The sequence below is a fragment of the Vipera berus genome (assembly GCF_964194415.1).
Source record: "Vipera berus genome assembly, chromosome: 3".
Taxonomy (NCBI): Eukaryota; Metazoa; Chordata; class Lepidosauria; order Squamata; family Viperidae; genus Vipera; species Vipera berus.
In genome coordinates, this window is record NC_138204.1 from 215,966,775 (window position 1) to 215,982,156 (window position 15,382).

The 15,382-nt window shown below is 49.0% G+C and overlaps 1 protein-coding gene across 2 annotated transcripts; it reads left to right on the forward strand.

Moving 5' to 3' along the window:
• Nucleotides 1-3,111: 3,111 nt before the first annotated feature.
• On the forward strand, nucleotides 3,112-14,119 carry PYCR3 (pyrroline-5-carboxylate reductase 3). 2 transcript variants are annotated; one of them, XR_014026062.1, is made up of 7 exons: nucleotides 3,112-3,215; nucleotides 5,118-5,182; nucleotides 6,836-7,015; nucleotides 9,572-9,784; nucleotides 12,178-12,270; nucleotides 12,938-13,483; nucleotides 13,632-14,119. XR_014026062.1 is itself a non-coding variant. In XM_081324864.1 (6 exons), exons 1-6 carry the CDS (start codon nucleotides 3,131-3,133, stop codon nucleotides 13,118-13,120), a joined length of 819 nt encoding a protein of 272 aa, XP_081180990.1. In that variant the 5' UTR covers nucleotides 3,112-3,130; the 3' UTR covers nucleotides 13,121-14,119. The 2 variants fall into 2 exon arrangements, 1 of the variants encoding a protein (XP_081180990.1); XM_081324864.1 differs by having other exon boundaries at nucleotides 12,938-14,119.
• Nucleotides 14,120-15,382: the final 1,263 nt, after the last annotated feature.

A 15,382-nucleotide genomic window follows, 5' to 3' on the forward strand; every position in this document is an offset into this window, starting at 1 on the left:
CTTCCAAAGGTGCCTGCAGGGAAACCAAAAAACGCATACTGCAGATATAAAAGAGAATATTTGTAGCTCAAGGTTGAAACGATGAGGGGTCCCTGATGCTCTCTTCAGCTGGGTGGTTCCCTCGCAGACGTTTCATGACCCAACTAGGTAATATCATCAGTGCCAGAGGGGAGGGAGGTTAGGAGGGAGGAAGAGGAGGAGGAGGACTACAGGGTCCCGGGTGCTCTCTGAGCTTGGCGGTTTTCCTGCAGACATTTCATGACCCAACTAGGTAACATCATCAGTGCTGGAAGGGAGTGGGATTTACAGGTGGGAGGAGGAGGAGGAGGAGGAGGAGGAGGAGGAGGAAAGGACTGTGGGGTCCTGGGTGCTCTCTGAGCTGGGTGGTTTCCTTGCAGACATTTCATGACCCAACTAGGTAACATCATCAGTGCTAGAAGGGAGCAGAGTTTGGGATGATGATGATGAGGAGGAGGAGGAGGAGGAGAGGACTGTGGGGTCCCTGGTGCTGAGCTGGGTGGTTTCCTTGCAGATGTTTCATGACCCAATTAGGGAACAGCATCAGTGCTAGAAGGGAGCAGGGAGGAGGAAGAGATGATGATGATGAGGAGGAGGAGGTGGTGGAGGAAAGGACTGGGGGGATCCCTGGTGCTCTCTGAGCTGGGTGGTTTCCTTGCAGACATTGCGTGACCCAACTAGGGAACAGCATCAGTGCTAGAAGGGAGCAGTTTGGGGGGGGGAGGAGGAGGAGGACTGTGTGGTCCTCACTTTCCAGTTCTAGGGTGCCCCCTTCCCCCAACCGGGTAATTGGAGAACCACCTCATTACAAAAGGACCACAAACACACGCTAAAAGCAGAATGTTTGGCCACTTTCAGACTTGTGGTCTTCAATTGCCAGAATTCCCCAGCCAGCAATGGCTGGCTAGGGAATTCTGGCAGTTGACGTCCACAAATCTTAAAATTCCCCCCTGCTCTAAAAGCAATGATTCTCTGCTACTTGCTAACACACAAACTATCATTCCCCGGTAGACTGCTATGGAACACATACCTGGAGAAAGACCCCCCTCCAGACCCTTCCACTGCCAGTTGAAAAGGCTTTTCCCCCCACCCCCACCGAACACCTACAATCCCCGTTTTATTAGCAGCACCCCTGCTCTCTGCAATTGCATTCAGATTTCCCGAGTAGTTATTTTTCAGGAGCCAACTTTCTATGATTATTTTTTAAAATTATTTGCCAAAGAAAAATTGCAAATTTGAGCAAGCCAAATCAGGAAATTAAAATGCAACAGGCACAATAGGTGCGTTAGTGCATTTACCCCTGCCTCCTAAGGGACTTCTGAAATAAAGAGTGAGGCCCAGAGAAGTGAAATTAAAAGGAAAATGATGAGAGTTAATAGCTGAGAGAACTGAATCAGGTAAGCTATTCCCGACGTTGACAATTCTATTGCAAAAATGTACTACATTTGGCATGGCTTCGTTTTAGCCGAGGCAGCTTTAAGAACGCAGAGTAATAAGCAATATGTAACAATGATTGCTTTGCATTTTAAAACCCACAAGCACACCTCTCTTTTAAGTAAGTAAGCTCTTCTCCAAAGCACCCGAAGGCAGGACAAGAAGCAACGGATGGAAACTCGACAAGGAGAGAAGCAACCTGAAATTAAGGAGAAACTTCCTGACAGTGAGGACGATTAGCCAGTGGAACAACCTGCCTCCAGAAGCTGTGAATGCTCCAACACTGGAAGTTTTTAAGAAGAGACTGGACAGCCATTTGCCAGAAATGGTATAGGGTTTCCTGCCTGAGCAGTGGGTTGGACTAGATGACCTCCAAGGTCCCTTCCAACTTATTATTATTATTAATTATTAATTATTATTTTTTATTATTTTTATTATTATTATTATTATTATTATTATTATTATTATTATTATTATTATTATTATTATTATTATTATTATGGTCTTTAAAGGCCAGAGACCCTCATTTGTGTTGTATTTCCATACTTCAGCTCCCTACGTGCCACGTTGTCTTCTTTGAAACCTTAAGCCAGCTTCTATAACAGGATAACAGAGCTGGAAGGGACCTTGGAGGTCCTCTAGTCTAGCCCGACCCCCTGCTCAGGCAGGAAACCCTACTAAACCATTTCAATGTCTCTCCAGTCTCCTCTTAAAAACCTCCAGGGATGGAGCAGAGACGAGCTATGCAGAGTAACACAACAGAGCTGGAAGGGACCTTGGAGGTCTTCTAGTCTGATCCCCTGCTCAGGCGGGAGACCCTTAGAGAATAACAGAGTTGGAAGGGACCCTGGAGGTCTTCTAGTCCAGCGGGAAACCCTTGCAGAACAACAGAGTTGGAAGGGATCTTGGAGGTCTTCTAGTCCAGCCCCCCTGCTCAAGCAGGAGACCCTTGCAGAATAACAGAGTTGGAAGGGGCCTTAGAGGTCTTCTAGTCCAACCCCCTGCCCAAGCAGGAAAACAGTTCTCCAAATCTCTTCTTAAAAACCTCCAGCCATGACGCACCCACCACTTCTGGAGGCAAGTCTACGCTCATCCCAAGCAGGGAAACTCAAAAGCCTCCTGTAAAAAACAAAAACCCAGCTCTAGCCTACTTCTTCCTAAGTCCATCCTCAAGATTCGCTTTGCAAAATTGCCCTTGCCTTTTCCCTTAAAATGCTTTTAAACCGCTTCCCCGTGGATCACCTCGTGGTCCCCTATCCAAAGACCAGCATAGCTTAGCTTGGCAAAAAATTAGCCAAAGTCGGGCAGGTGCAAAGGGGGGGGGGGAGGGCGGGGAAACCTCATCGGAGCCCAGCATGGCGTGGAAGGGAAGCAAACGGCGGCTCTGGCGAAATAACGCGGCACCCCGAGACCTACCAATCGACCCCTCCGAACCCCGCAAGTGAGCCTCGCCAGCCGCGCGGCTGCTTTTAAGGAAACCCGCGGCGTGACGTCACGGGCGCTCGGCCAATCGCCGCCGCCTCTGCCGGCCTCGCCTCCGGAAAGGGGCGGGGCGGGTAGGCGCCCCCGAGCGCGAGAGCCGCCAGCAGAGCCGCGCGGGGATTGGCTGCCCTGGGCGGCGGGGGGCGTGGCCGGAGCCAAAGCTGGCCTTCGGCGGAGCGGGGCGGGCCGAAGAGCCATGGAGCCGCTGCGGGAGCTTCGCGTGGGCTTCGTGGGCGCGGGGCGCATGGCGGGCGCGGTGGCCCGGGCGCTGCTGCTGGCCGGTAAGGGGAGGGCGAGGCACGCTTTTGCAGGCACGGAGCCCCCCCTCCCCCGTTGGAAGACCCGGCTGGGGTCTTTGGACCCCGATTTGAGGGGCTCAGATGCAAACGGGGGGGCGCAGAAGGGAAAGGGGTCCCTTACTTAATGGGATACGTTAATTAGAGGGGTCCCTAAGGGGGGGCTTACTTAGAGGGGTCCCTAAAGGGCGTCCCTTACTCAGAGGGTACTTAGAGTCTAAGTAAGGGTCCCTTACTTAGAGGGGGTCCCTAAGGGGTGTCCCTTACTCAGAGGGTACTTAGAGTCTAAGTAAGGGTCCCTTACTTAGAGGGGGTCCCTAAGGGGCGTCCCTTACTCAGAGGGTACTTAGAGTCTAAGTAAGGGTCCCTTAGAGGGGTCCCTAAGGGGCGTCCCTTACTTAGAGGGGTCCCTAAGGGGAGTCCCTTACTCAGAGGGTACTTAAGAGGAGTCCCTTACTTAGAGGAGTCCCTAAGGGGCGTCCCTTACTAAGAGGAGGATTACCTGTAATTCAGTAGTATGTTTCAGGTCCCTAATGGGAGACTCTTTGAAGCACCAATTGTTTCAGATTATTTGCTGTTCAAATCAATTAGGAATAACAGAGTTGGAAGGGACCTTGGAGGTCTTCTAGCCCAACCCCCTGCTCAGGCAGGAAGCCATCTACCGTTTCAGAAAAATGGCTGTCCAGTCTCTTCTTAGAAACGTCCGGTGTTGGAGCACTCACCGCTTCTGGAGGCAAGGAGTTCCACTGGTTAATGGTGCCAACTGTTGGAAAATTCCTCCTTAGTCCCAGGTTGCTTCTCTCCTTGATCCGTTCCCATCCCTTGCTCCTTGTCCTGCCTTCAGGCGCTTTGGAGAATCGCTTCTGCCTCCAGAGGTTGTGGGTGCTCCCTCCGCCACTGGAGGTTTTGAAGAAGAGATTGGACAGCCATTTGTCCGAAATGGAAGAGGGTTAATCCTCCTCACTCTCAGGCTTCTCATTAATTCTAGGTTGCTTCTCTCCTTGATTAGTTTTAGATTACATGTGGTCCTCAGTTTACAACTATTTGTTTAGTGATCGTTCAGGGTTACAACCGCACTAAACAAAGGGACTTAGGACTGCTTTTCACACTTCCCCACGGTCACGTGATGAAAATTCGGACGCTTGGCAACTGACTCATACTTATGACGGTCGCAGTGTCCCGGGGTCACGCGATCCCCTTTTGCGATCTTCCTGGCCAGCAAAGTCCGTAGGGAAGCCAGATTCTCTTAGTAACTGAACTGCAGCGATTAACGTAACAACTGTGGCAAGGTTATACAATGGGGCAAAACTCACTTAACAGATGTTTCACTTAACAGAACTTTTGCCCTCCATTTTGGTCGTAAATTGAGGACTACCTGTACTCTAAAGTAAATGGGGGAGGGATATTGCTATAAAGGAAGAGGCAGGTTTGCTCCTGTATGTATGTTTTTTTACAATTTTACTGCTATCGTGGAAACTTACTACAGTCATGGAAAAATCTCAATTTGTTTTTTTCCACCTGTGTTTTTCTCAGTGATCTTACCTCACCCCGTTTTCCCAGAGTCTAGACCTCTGGAAATTTTGTTAGGGAAAAGAAGTCCAGTTGCCTTTTGAAAAAAAGTACCTTTTGGAACAATTGGCCGGATCTTCTCACCTTGACCTTCACCCAACTTAGCAGACGTAGCAAGAAATCTGAACTACTCTTCAGCAGAGGTGGTGGGATGTCCAGCCCATCTTTATTTAAATATTTACATTTTAGAGGTGTCCACTTCTCGTCGCTTTATCCCCTGTTGTAAGTCTTGGGTGTTTACAACTCAAGTGAGTTTGCAATCCAGTGATGAGTTCTTCTACTACTGCTATCCTTTCTCCTCTCTCTCTCTCTCTGCAGGAGAAGTCCAAGCAGTGAATATCCTGGCCAGCGCTCCATCCAACAGGAATCTGGACAAATTCCAGGTAAATAGGTACAGGCAAAGTTTCCCCCGTCCAGTCATTTCTGCCTCTAGGGGCCAATAATCTCCGTTTCTTGGTTGAGGGAACCAGCATTGTTCAAAGACAATTTCTGTGGTTGTGTGACCGGCACAAAGGCGCACAGAACGCTATTACCTTCTCACCGAAGTGGTACCTATTTATCTACTTGCAGTTGCATGCTTTCAGCCTGCTAGATGGCCAGGAGCTGAGGCCAGGAACGGGAGCTCGCCCAATCCCATGGTGCTTGGGTTTCGAACCCGGGCTGTACCAGGTGGTAAAGGCTGCACACAAAACTCACGTTAGCTTGGAATAGTCCTTTTTCTCCAATTTGTTCCCAGCCTGGACTGGTGGCGTTAACCTGTCTGAATTACATTTTGCATTGTGTTTTTATTAGCGTGGTTGTTGGTACTCTGGATTGCCATCTTTCACGTTGAGTTTTCACTGGGTTGTAATCAAAGCGATGACATTTAAACAAGCCACTCAATCCAGAGGCCTCCGGATAAATTGGATTACATCCGCCGTCAGGTCCCAAGAAGAGGGATGATTAGATTGTGTGCAAATTGCTGCAGCAAAGTTGTTGTTGTCTCACCAACTGTGGGCAAGGAAACACCAACCGGATTGAAGAGGAGCTGAAACTTTTGTGTTTCCAGAAAAAAAGGCTTTTTTTTCTTTTTCCTTTTCACTTGGAAAGGTCCTTCGAGGTCTTCTAGTCTAACCACCCGCTCAGGCATGAGACCCTATACCCGTGGTGCTGAACCTATGGCACGCGTGCCACAGGTGGCACGCAGAGCCCTCTCTGTGGGCTCGCACGCTGTCACCCCAGTCCCAGGCCTTCAGCTGGGTTTTGTGAAACCTTTTTGCTTTAGGCCTCCGCCACCGTGTGCAAAAAAAAAGTTTAATCAATCAATTTCAACTTCTCGCAGGAAAAAAAAAAAGATCTCGCAAAGTTGGAATTGATTGATTGATTGAACTTTTTAGTCCCACCCAGTCTGCCGTTACCACCGCAGCCACCCAATGGATCACACCCACCCGGCACCCGACGATACATAAGTGAGTTTTGGGTTGCAGTTTGGGCACTCAGTCTCTAAAAGGTTTGCCATCACTGCCCTATACCATTTCAGGCAAATGGCTGTCCAGTCTCTTCTTAAAAACCTCCAGTGTTGGAGCATTCACAGCTTCTAGTGGCAAGTTGTTCCACTGGTTAATTGTTCCGACTGTCAGGAAGTTTCTTCTTAGTTCTAGGCTGCTTCTCTCCTTGATGAGTTTCCATACGTTGCTTCTTCTCTTGCCTTCAGGTGCTTTGCAGAATAGCTTGACTCCCTCTTCTTTGGGGCAGCCCCTGAGATACTGGAAGACTGCTATCATGTCACCCCTATTTCTTCTCTTCATTAAACTAGACCAGGGGTAGGCAACCTTGTCTCTTTTATGACTCGTGGACTTCAACTCCCAGAATTCCTGATCCAGCCATGCTGAGGAGAAAGGGAGGTTTCCATGCTGAGCCATGCTGGCTCAGGAATTCTGGGAGTTGAAGTCCATGAGTCATAAAAGAGCCGAGGTTGCCTACCCCTGAACTAGACCTACCCAATTCCAGCAACTGTCTTTTTCTTTCTTTTTTTACTTCCTGTTTCCCAACAAAAGAGCTTCTCCTGCCAGACGACCCACTGCAACCTGGAGGTGGTGGAGAAGTGCTCCATCGTATTCCTGGCCACCAAGCCCCACATCCTTCCGGCCGTTCTGCGGGAGATCAGCCCCGCCGTCACACCCAGGCACGTCTTCGTTTCCATGGCTGCTGGCATCCCCCTCCACACCCTGGAAGAGGTGAGTTCCTGGAGGAAGCAAACCTGTAGGGATGCAGGCCGTCCTCGGCTTAATGTCCACAGTTGCTAAGTGAGACATTCATCAAGCGAGCTTCGTCCCGTTTTACAGCTTTTCTGGCCACCGTTGCTAAGTGAATCACTGCAGTAGTTAAATCAGTCGCACGGTTGTTAAGCGAATCTGGCTTCCCCTCCTCCCCCCTTGACTTCGTTCATCCTGTCTCACGTGAGCCTGGGACACGGCGACCGTCGTAAATATGAACCAGTGGTCAGGCCTCCGGATGTGAATAAACGTAACCACGAGGTGGCTGCGACGGTCGTAAGAGTGAAAAGCAGTCTAAGTCATTTTTTTGCCCACTGCCGTCGTAACTGAAGGGTCACTAAACGAACTGCTTTATGTCGAGGATTGTCTGTATGCGGGCGTTTCAAGGATCCCCCATCCCAGGCTCAAGATGGGTTTTTGCAAACAGTTGCTACACTTATTAAAGCCCAGCAGTCGGGGTCCTGTTCATCGGGGGTCCATCCTTCAGGGCGTTGGACTAGAAGACCTCCAAGGTCCCTTCCAACTCTGTTAACTCTGTCCCACAAGAGCCTTACCCAGGCTGGGCAAGAGGATCCGTCACTATCGCTGTCCCCAGGAACAGGAAGTGATTGTTTCCCAGGCATGGCGGGGCCCGATTCAGATTTCAGATTTATTAAATTTATATGCCGCCCTTCTCCCCAAGGACTCAGGGCGGCTCACAACAATAAAAATTAAAAAACATAAAGTACAAAAATTAAAAAAGAATTAAACAATGAATATAAGAAATACGGGACAATTTAACACAATAAAAACCAAATTAAAAACCATGGTCAGTCCAGGCCCGCTTGTTGGAACAACCAAGTCTTCAGGTCACGGCGGAAGGTCGTCCGCAGCTCCGGAGGCAACTCATTCCAGAGGGTCGGTGCGCCCACAGAGAAGGCTCTTCCCCTGGGGATCGCCAGCCGGCATTGCCTGGCCGACGGCACCCTGAGGAGGCCGACTCTGTGGGAGCGAACCGGGCAATGGGAGGTTGACATTGGCAGCAGGTGGTCTCGCAAGTACCCCGGGCCTAAGTCATGTAGGGCTTTAAAGGTAATTACCAGCACCTTGAATCGCACCCGGAGGGTAACCGGAAGCCAATGCAGCTCGCGCAGGAGTGGTGTAACATGGGAGTATCGAAATCCTCCCATAAGCACCCGCGCGGCCGCATTTTGCACCAGCTGAAGCCTCCGGGTGCTCTTCAAGGGCAGCCCCATGTAGAAAGCATTGCAGTAATTATTTCACATTTACCTCCTTTCTCCGTTTGAGTTTAATCCCTCTTGACACCTTCTCACATTTAACTTTTGTATATGGCGTTTTATATTTTGACGGTTTCCTGTCTGAGCAGGGGATTGGACTAAATGACCTCCAAGGTCCCTTCCAACTTTATTATTTTATGTATTTATTTATTTTACCTGCCCAGAGTCCAAAGATTACTTGCTTCCTTCCTTCATCCCTTCCCTTCCCTCCCCTCCCCATCTCACATAAAGTCTGGCCTTCTTCTCATTTTTAACTTTTATATATACTGTTTTATATGTTAATATTTTATTTTACCTGCCCAGGGTCCAAAGATTGCTTGCTTCCTCCCTCCCTCCCTCCCCATCTCACATATTCTCTTGCTTTCTTCTCATTTTTCACTTTTATATATAGGTATAGGTTCTCCTGCTTGAGCAGGGGGCTGGACTAGAAGACCTCCAAGGCCCCTTCCAGCCCTATTCTATTCTATTCTATTCTATTCTATTCTATTCTATTCCATTCCATTCCATTCCATTCCATTCCATTCCATTCCATTCTATTCTATTCTATTCTATTCTAATTTTCTTTTCTATTTTCTATTTCATTCCATTCTATTCCATTCCATTCCATTCCTATTCTATATTCTATATTCTATATTCTATATTCTATATTCTATATTCTATATTCTATATTCTATATTCTATATTCTATATTCTATTCCATATTCTGTTCTGTTCTATTATGTTTTATTAAAGGAAATTTCTCCTTAGTTCCAGGTTGCTTCTCTCCTTGACTAGTTTCCATCCGTTGCTTCTTGTCCTGCTTTCAGGTGCTTTGGAGAATAGCTTGACTCCCTCTTCTTTGGGGCAGCCCCTGAGATACTGGAAGACTGCTGTCATGTCACCCCTCGACCTTCTCTTCATTAAACTAGACATTCCCAATTCCAGCAGATGTTCCTTGTATGTTTTAGCCTCCGGTCCCCTGATCCTCTTGGTTGCTCTTCTCTGCACTCTTCTCTGCCCTCTCAGCATCTTTTTTACATCGTGGTGACCAAAACTGGATGCAGGATTCCAAGTGTGGCCTCACCAAGGCCTTGTAAAGTGGTATTAATACTTCACATGATCCTGATTCCATCCCTCTATTAATGCAGCCTAAGGACTGTGTTGGCTTTTCTGGCTGCTGCACCACACTTGCTGGCTCCTATTTAATGGTTGGTCCTCCAGGACTCCGTCGTGACCGTCCCCTTCTCTCCTTCCTCGGCAGCTGCTTCCCGGGGGCACCCGGGTCCTGCGGATCATGCCCAACCTGCCTTGCGAGGTGCAGTCGGGGGCCGTCCTGCTCACCCGGGGCTCCTGCGTGGGAGAAGAGGATGCCGCTCTGCTGAAGACCCTCCTGGCTCCCTGTGGGTTGTGCGAAGAGGCGCCCGAATCCTACATCGACATCCACACGGCGCTGAGTGGCAGTGGCGTGGCTTACGTAAGTCTCCTTCACCGCCCTGGCCTTGCTCGGCCTCTTACACAGCCGGTCCTCTGCTTAACCACCCTTTTCGTTTAGCGACCGTTTGCAGTTACAACAGCTCTGAAAAAAAGCGACCCGGAGCCGTTTATTCACCCTTTGATGACCACCACATCATCCGCACGCTCACGGGATTGTAATTCGGGCGCTTGGCAAACAACTCGTATTTATGATGGTCGTGGTGTCGCGGGGGTGTGTGTCACGGGATCTGCTTTACGACCTTCTGACAGGCCAAGTCAAGTGGGGGGGAAGCCGGATTTGCTTAATGACCGTCTGACTTACTTCACGGCTGCAATGATTCGCTTAACGATGGTGGCAAGAAAGGTTGTAAAATGGGGCAATGTCGAGGATTAGCTGTATTTGTTACAAATTGCAGATAAGACGTCTGGCCTCTCCCTTTTTCATCAGGCAGTGGCTTTTTCAAAGAATCTTTTTAAGTTTCTAGTCCACATGCAGGGGTTCCCATCAGGTCCTCTTCCTTTCTTTTTCTGTAACCTGATTTTGCCCTTAGGCCCCCCTCCCCCCCCAAATAATAATAATTAGGAACCCAAACATTGCAGGGGTAGGCAACCTGGGCTCTTTTATGACTCGTGGACTTCAACTCCCAGAATTCCTGAGCCAGCCATGCTGAGGGGAAAGGGAGAGGTTTCCAAGCTGAGCCAGGCTGACCAGGAATTCTGGGAGTTGAAGTCCACAAGTCACGAAGGGGCCATAGTTCCCCCATGCTGCCTCAGGATTTCTGGGAGCTGAAGTCCACGAGTCATGAAGAGACCATAGTTCTCCCTTGCTGGCTGAGGAATTCTGGGAGTTGAAGTCCACGAGTCATGAAGGGGCCATAGTTCCCCCATGCTGGCTGAGGAATTCTGGGAGTTGAAGTCCACAAGTCATGAAGGGGCCATAGTTTCCCCATGCTGGCTCAGGAATTCTGGGAGTTGAAGTCCACGAGTCATAAAAGAGCCAAGGTGGCCTACCCCTTTACCTTGGGTGACCTCCAAAAATAACCAGTATATCTCAGACATCCTCGTCATGGTCTCTAGAGATGTTGGCTTGTTGCCCTGTGTCAGGCATTTACGAAGTTGCACTTTAACACTTAGGTAGACGTCAATCTGTGGAAATGTCCTCGACTTACGACCACATGCGAGCTGAGAATTTCTGTCGCTAAGTGAGACAGTGATGTGAATTTTGCCTCCTTTTACGACCTTTCTTGGCCTGGTCGTTCAGTGAATCGCGGAAGTTCTGAAGTTAGTCACACAGTCATTAAGCGAACCCGGCTTTACCCCCGTTGACTTTGTTTGACAGAAGGTCGCAAAAAAGGGGATCTTGTGACTCCGGGCTGACACTGCGACCATCATAAAGATGAGTCAGTTGCGAAAGGTCTGAATTTTGATGCCCATGGTCAGTGGGGGATGTGCCACGGTCACAAATGTGAAAAACGGTCATAAGTCTTTTTTTTTTAGTGCCGTCATAACTCAGAGCAGTCTAAATGAACTTGTCACTTGTATTTCATGATGGAGGAGGGAGCGTGAGATTTGGGACAGTTTTTGAAAGTTGAGAGGGATTGCAGTTAATAATGAAATTGGAAGGGACCTTAGAGGTCATCTAGTCCAACCACCTGCTCAGGTAGGAAGCCCTATCCCATTTCAGACAAATGGCTCTCTAGCCTCTTCTTAAAAACTTCCAGTGTTGGAGCATTCACAACTTCTGGTGGCAAGGAGTTCCACTGGTTAATTGTTCTAACTGTCAGGAAGTTTCTCATTAGTTCCAGGTGGCTTCACTTCATGGTTAGTTCATTCAGTTAGCCCTGTCCTCCCATCTCTTCAAACCTCCAAAGCTTTATGGGCCGTCTCCGACTTACGACGGCTCACTTAGTGACCGTTCAAAGTTACGACGGCATGGAAAAAGGTGACCTATGACCGTTTTTCACCCTTGCAGCCTCCCCGTGTGACCAAAGCTTAGACGCTTGGCGACTGGCTCATACGTACGACCGTCGCCGTGTCCCTTAGGGTCAGGGGATCCCCTTTTGACACCTTCTGTCCAAGAGAGTCGGTGGGGGAAGCCGGATTCACTTAACAACCAGGGGAACTGACTTATCAGCTGCCGCGATTCGCTTAACGACCGTAGCAAGAAAGGGCGAACCATGGGGCGAAACGCGCTTTAACAAACATCGCCCTCAACCGCGGAAACCGTGACCGTAGGCCGAAGACTAGTTTTCTTCTGCCTTGGAGGGTTCTCTGCCACCTTGGGGGTCCATCTGAAGGAAGGCCGCTCATAGCCGAAGCTCTCCTGTGGATGACCTGGTTCACCCACGGCGATACCTGGCTAGATTGTGGTTTGTTTCCTCCTCCTCCTCCTAGGTCTACATGTTCGCGGAAGCCCTGGCGGAAGGGGCGGTGAAGATGGGAATGCCCGGCCCGCTGGCCAACAAGATTGCAGCTCAGACTTTGTTGGTAAGGAGTGAGGGGGGGCAGGACATGGGTTCCAATCCACACACTCCAGGGCTTCTTCTTTTTTTCCGGACCCCCCCTTTTTCCGTCAAACTCCAACGTCCCGTGTTTGTGCACCATTCAGTCTTGAGTATTGCAGCAGGCAGGTGCCCTTGAAAAGTACAGGTAGTTGAGCCTTCCACTCCTCTTCCTCCTCCTCCTCCCTTCCACAAACCCCACTCCCTTCTAACAATGATTATATTACCTAGTTGGATAATGAAACGTTTGCAAGAAAAACACCAAGCTCAGAGAGCACCAAGGACCCCACAGTCGTCATCCTCCTCCTCCTCCTCCTCCTCCTTTCCATAAACTCCACTCCCTCCTAGCACTGATGATATTACCTAGTTGGGTCATGAAATGTCTGCAAGAAAACAGCCAAGCTCAGAGAGCACCAAGGACCCCATACTCTTCCTCCTCCTCCTCCTCCTCTCCACAAACCCCACTCCCTTCCAGCACTGATGAGGTTACCTCCTTAGGTAATGAAACGCCCTCAAAAAAACATCCAAGGTCAGAGAGCACCAGGGACCCGGCAGTTCCACCTGGAGCTACAGAGTTTCTTTTTTTGTCGCTCCTTCGTGCTCTGTCTATCCTTTCCCTTCGTTTGATTCCTCTCCTCTCCTCTGTCCTCCAGGGAGCTGCCAAAATGATGCTGGCAACTGGGCAGCACCCGGCTGTGCTGAGGAGTGCCGTTTGCACCCCAGGCGGCACCACCATCCACGCCTTGCACGAACTGGAGAAGGGGTCCCTGCGCGCCACGGTCATGAACGCCGTGGAGGCGGCCACCAGCCGGGCTCGTGAGCTGGGCAATAGGTAGCCAGCTGTGCCTTGAGGCTGGTGACACCGCAGTTCTTCTCCAAGAAATCCCTCTGGACGTGGGCTTCCCGCTGGCGTAGCGGGCCCAATTCTGCATCCAGAAGAGCAAAGGGACCATAGCTTCCCCCCACCCCCAACTCCAAAGGAAATTGTCGGGACCCTGCCCATCGCGAAGACGGCGCCCCCCCCATTTTGCAGATTGTGATTGGCAAATGCAGTCATTCTGCAACGCCGAATGAGGATGCCAACGAATGCGTGTGGCATCGTGCCCACTTCCAGACACCCCGGTTATTTGTTACGACCTGGTACGATCCATTCCAAAGTTTTCCATTGGAGGAATAAACGGACGGGACTCCGTGGCTGGGTATGAGTTTGTCTCTTGTGGGTTTTTTTAATTTTTTTTATTTTTATTATATTTATATAACATTTTATATAATATATTTATATAATATTTTATATATTTATTTTTCCCCCTGTCTCTGCTGATTCTCCTTTCTTCTGCCTTCTGAAAGCAAGAGATATTTTGCGGCTGTTTTCCAAGCTGGAGGGAGCTCTAACGGAAGTAGCTACAATGGAGAGCAACTAAGATGATTAAGGGCCTGGGGACAAAAACATATGAAGAACGGCTGCAGGAATTGAGCATGGCCAGACTCTAGAGAAAAGAAGGACTAGGGGGGGACATGATAACAGCGTTCCAGAATTTGAGGGGCTGCCCCAAAGAAGAGGAGGGGGTCCAACTATTCTCCAAAGCATTAGAAGGCAGGGCAAGAAACAGTGGATGGAGACTAATCGAGGAGAGAAGCAACCTGGAATTAAGGAGACACTTCCTAAAAGTGAGAACAATTAATCAGTGCAACAGCTTGCCTCCAGAAGTTGTGAATGCTCCAATATTGGAAGTTTTTAAGAAGAGATTGGACAACCATTTGTTTGAAATGGTATAGGGTTTCCTGTCTAAGCAGGGGGCTGGACTAGAGGACCTCCAAGGTCCCTTCCAACTCTTTATTCTATTCTATATTCTATTCTATTCTATTCTATTCTATTCTATTCTATTCTATTCTATTCTATTCTATTCTATTCTATTCTATTTTATTCTATTGTCTGCTCTGCATTACATTTACATGTTCTATTCTATTCCATATTCCATTCCATTCCGTATTCTGTTCTGTTCTATTCTTATTTCTATTTCTATTCTCTGTTATCGTCTCTTCCATTCCCAATAAAGATTCTATGCTATGCTATTTTATTCCTAACAGTGAGAACAATTAACCAGTGGAACAGCTTCCGTCCAGAAGTTGTGGGTGCTCCATCACTGGACACTGTTTCAGATCAGCTCAGTCCATCCATGCCGGGGTTGGTCACTCACACTATGCCAGGCTGAGTCCCAAGGTGGTGGGTTAGCTCTGGCCTCTTCCTAATTTAATGGACTCATCGTGTTTGTAGACCTTATCCTTTGATATGTGGGTTAGGTTATTTTGAGCGGTTTTTTTCAGAAGTTTGCTAATTTGATAGTCAGACCATTGTGGATTCCGTTAATATATTTAAGGCGGGATGAAAACAGTATAAGAATAAATATAAATTTGGATATAAAAACTGTTAAGAGGGCTGCTTTTTAAGCCGGCGCTTGGTTCCCATTCAGATGCTTCTGATCAGGGTTTGCAAGTTTGATTAATGCAAAGGTTGGAGGTGTCCAGGGGTTGGCATAGGGCAGGGGTCGGCAACCTCGGCTCTTTTATGACTCGTGGACTTCAACTCCCAGAATTCCTGAGCCAGCACAGCTGGCTCAGGAATTCTGGGAGTTGAAGTCCACGAGTCATAAAGGAGCCGAGGTTGCCGACCCCTGGGAGCTGCCTCTTTGCAGAAGATGCCCACCTCCCCCCCCCACCCAAAAATCGGAACCAGAACCAGCCCAGGTTATTCTCAGCTTTACTGCTGGAAAGGGATTAACTCTCTTCCCCCGCTTCTCCTTTTGCCTTGGACCATTCCACTCGCTTCCCTCCCCTCGACTGGCATTGCATTGGTTTCCTCCATGCGCCGTGGACCATTCCATTCGCCTCCCTCCCTTTCACTGAAACTGCATTGGTTCCCTCCATGCACCTTTGGACTGCTTCAATCTAGCAAATGGGGGGGGAGCGAGAAAGTAGTGGGTTTTTTCCTCCCCTCCCCCAAATCCCTCGGGACTACTCTCTGTGGCAAACCATTTTCTTCGCAGATGTGGCGAGAACGAGTAAAACCAAGATGATAAAACATTTTTTTTAGAGCGGGG

Coding starts and splice junctions, on each gene's coding strand:
- PYCR3 (XM_081324864.1), top strand. CDS start 3,131: ATGGAGCCGCTGCGGGAGCTTCGCGTGGGCTTCGTGGGCGCGGGGCGC. Junction 5,183..6,835: donor GGAATCTGGACAAATTCCAG/GTAAATAGGTAC, acceptor TCCCAACAAAAG/AGCTTCTCCTGCCAGACGAC. Junction 7,016..9,571: donor CCCTCCACACCCTGGAAGAG/GTGAGTTCCTGG, acceptor CTTCCTCGGCAG/CTGCTTCCCGGGGGCACCCG.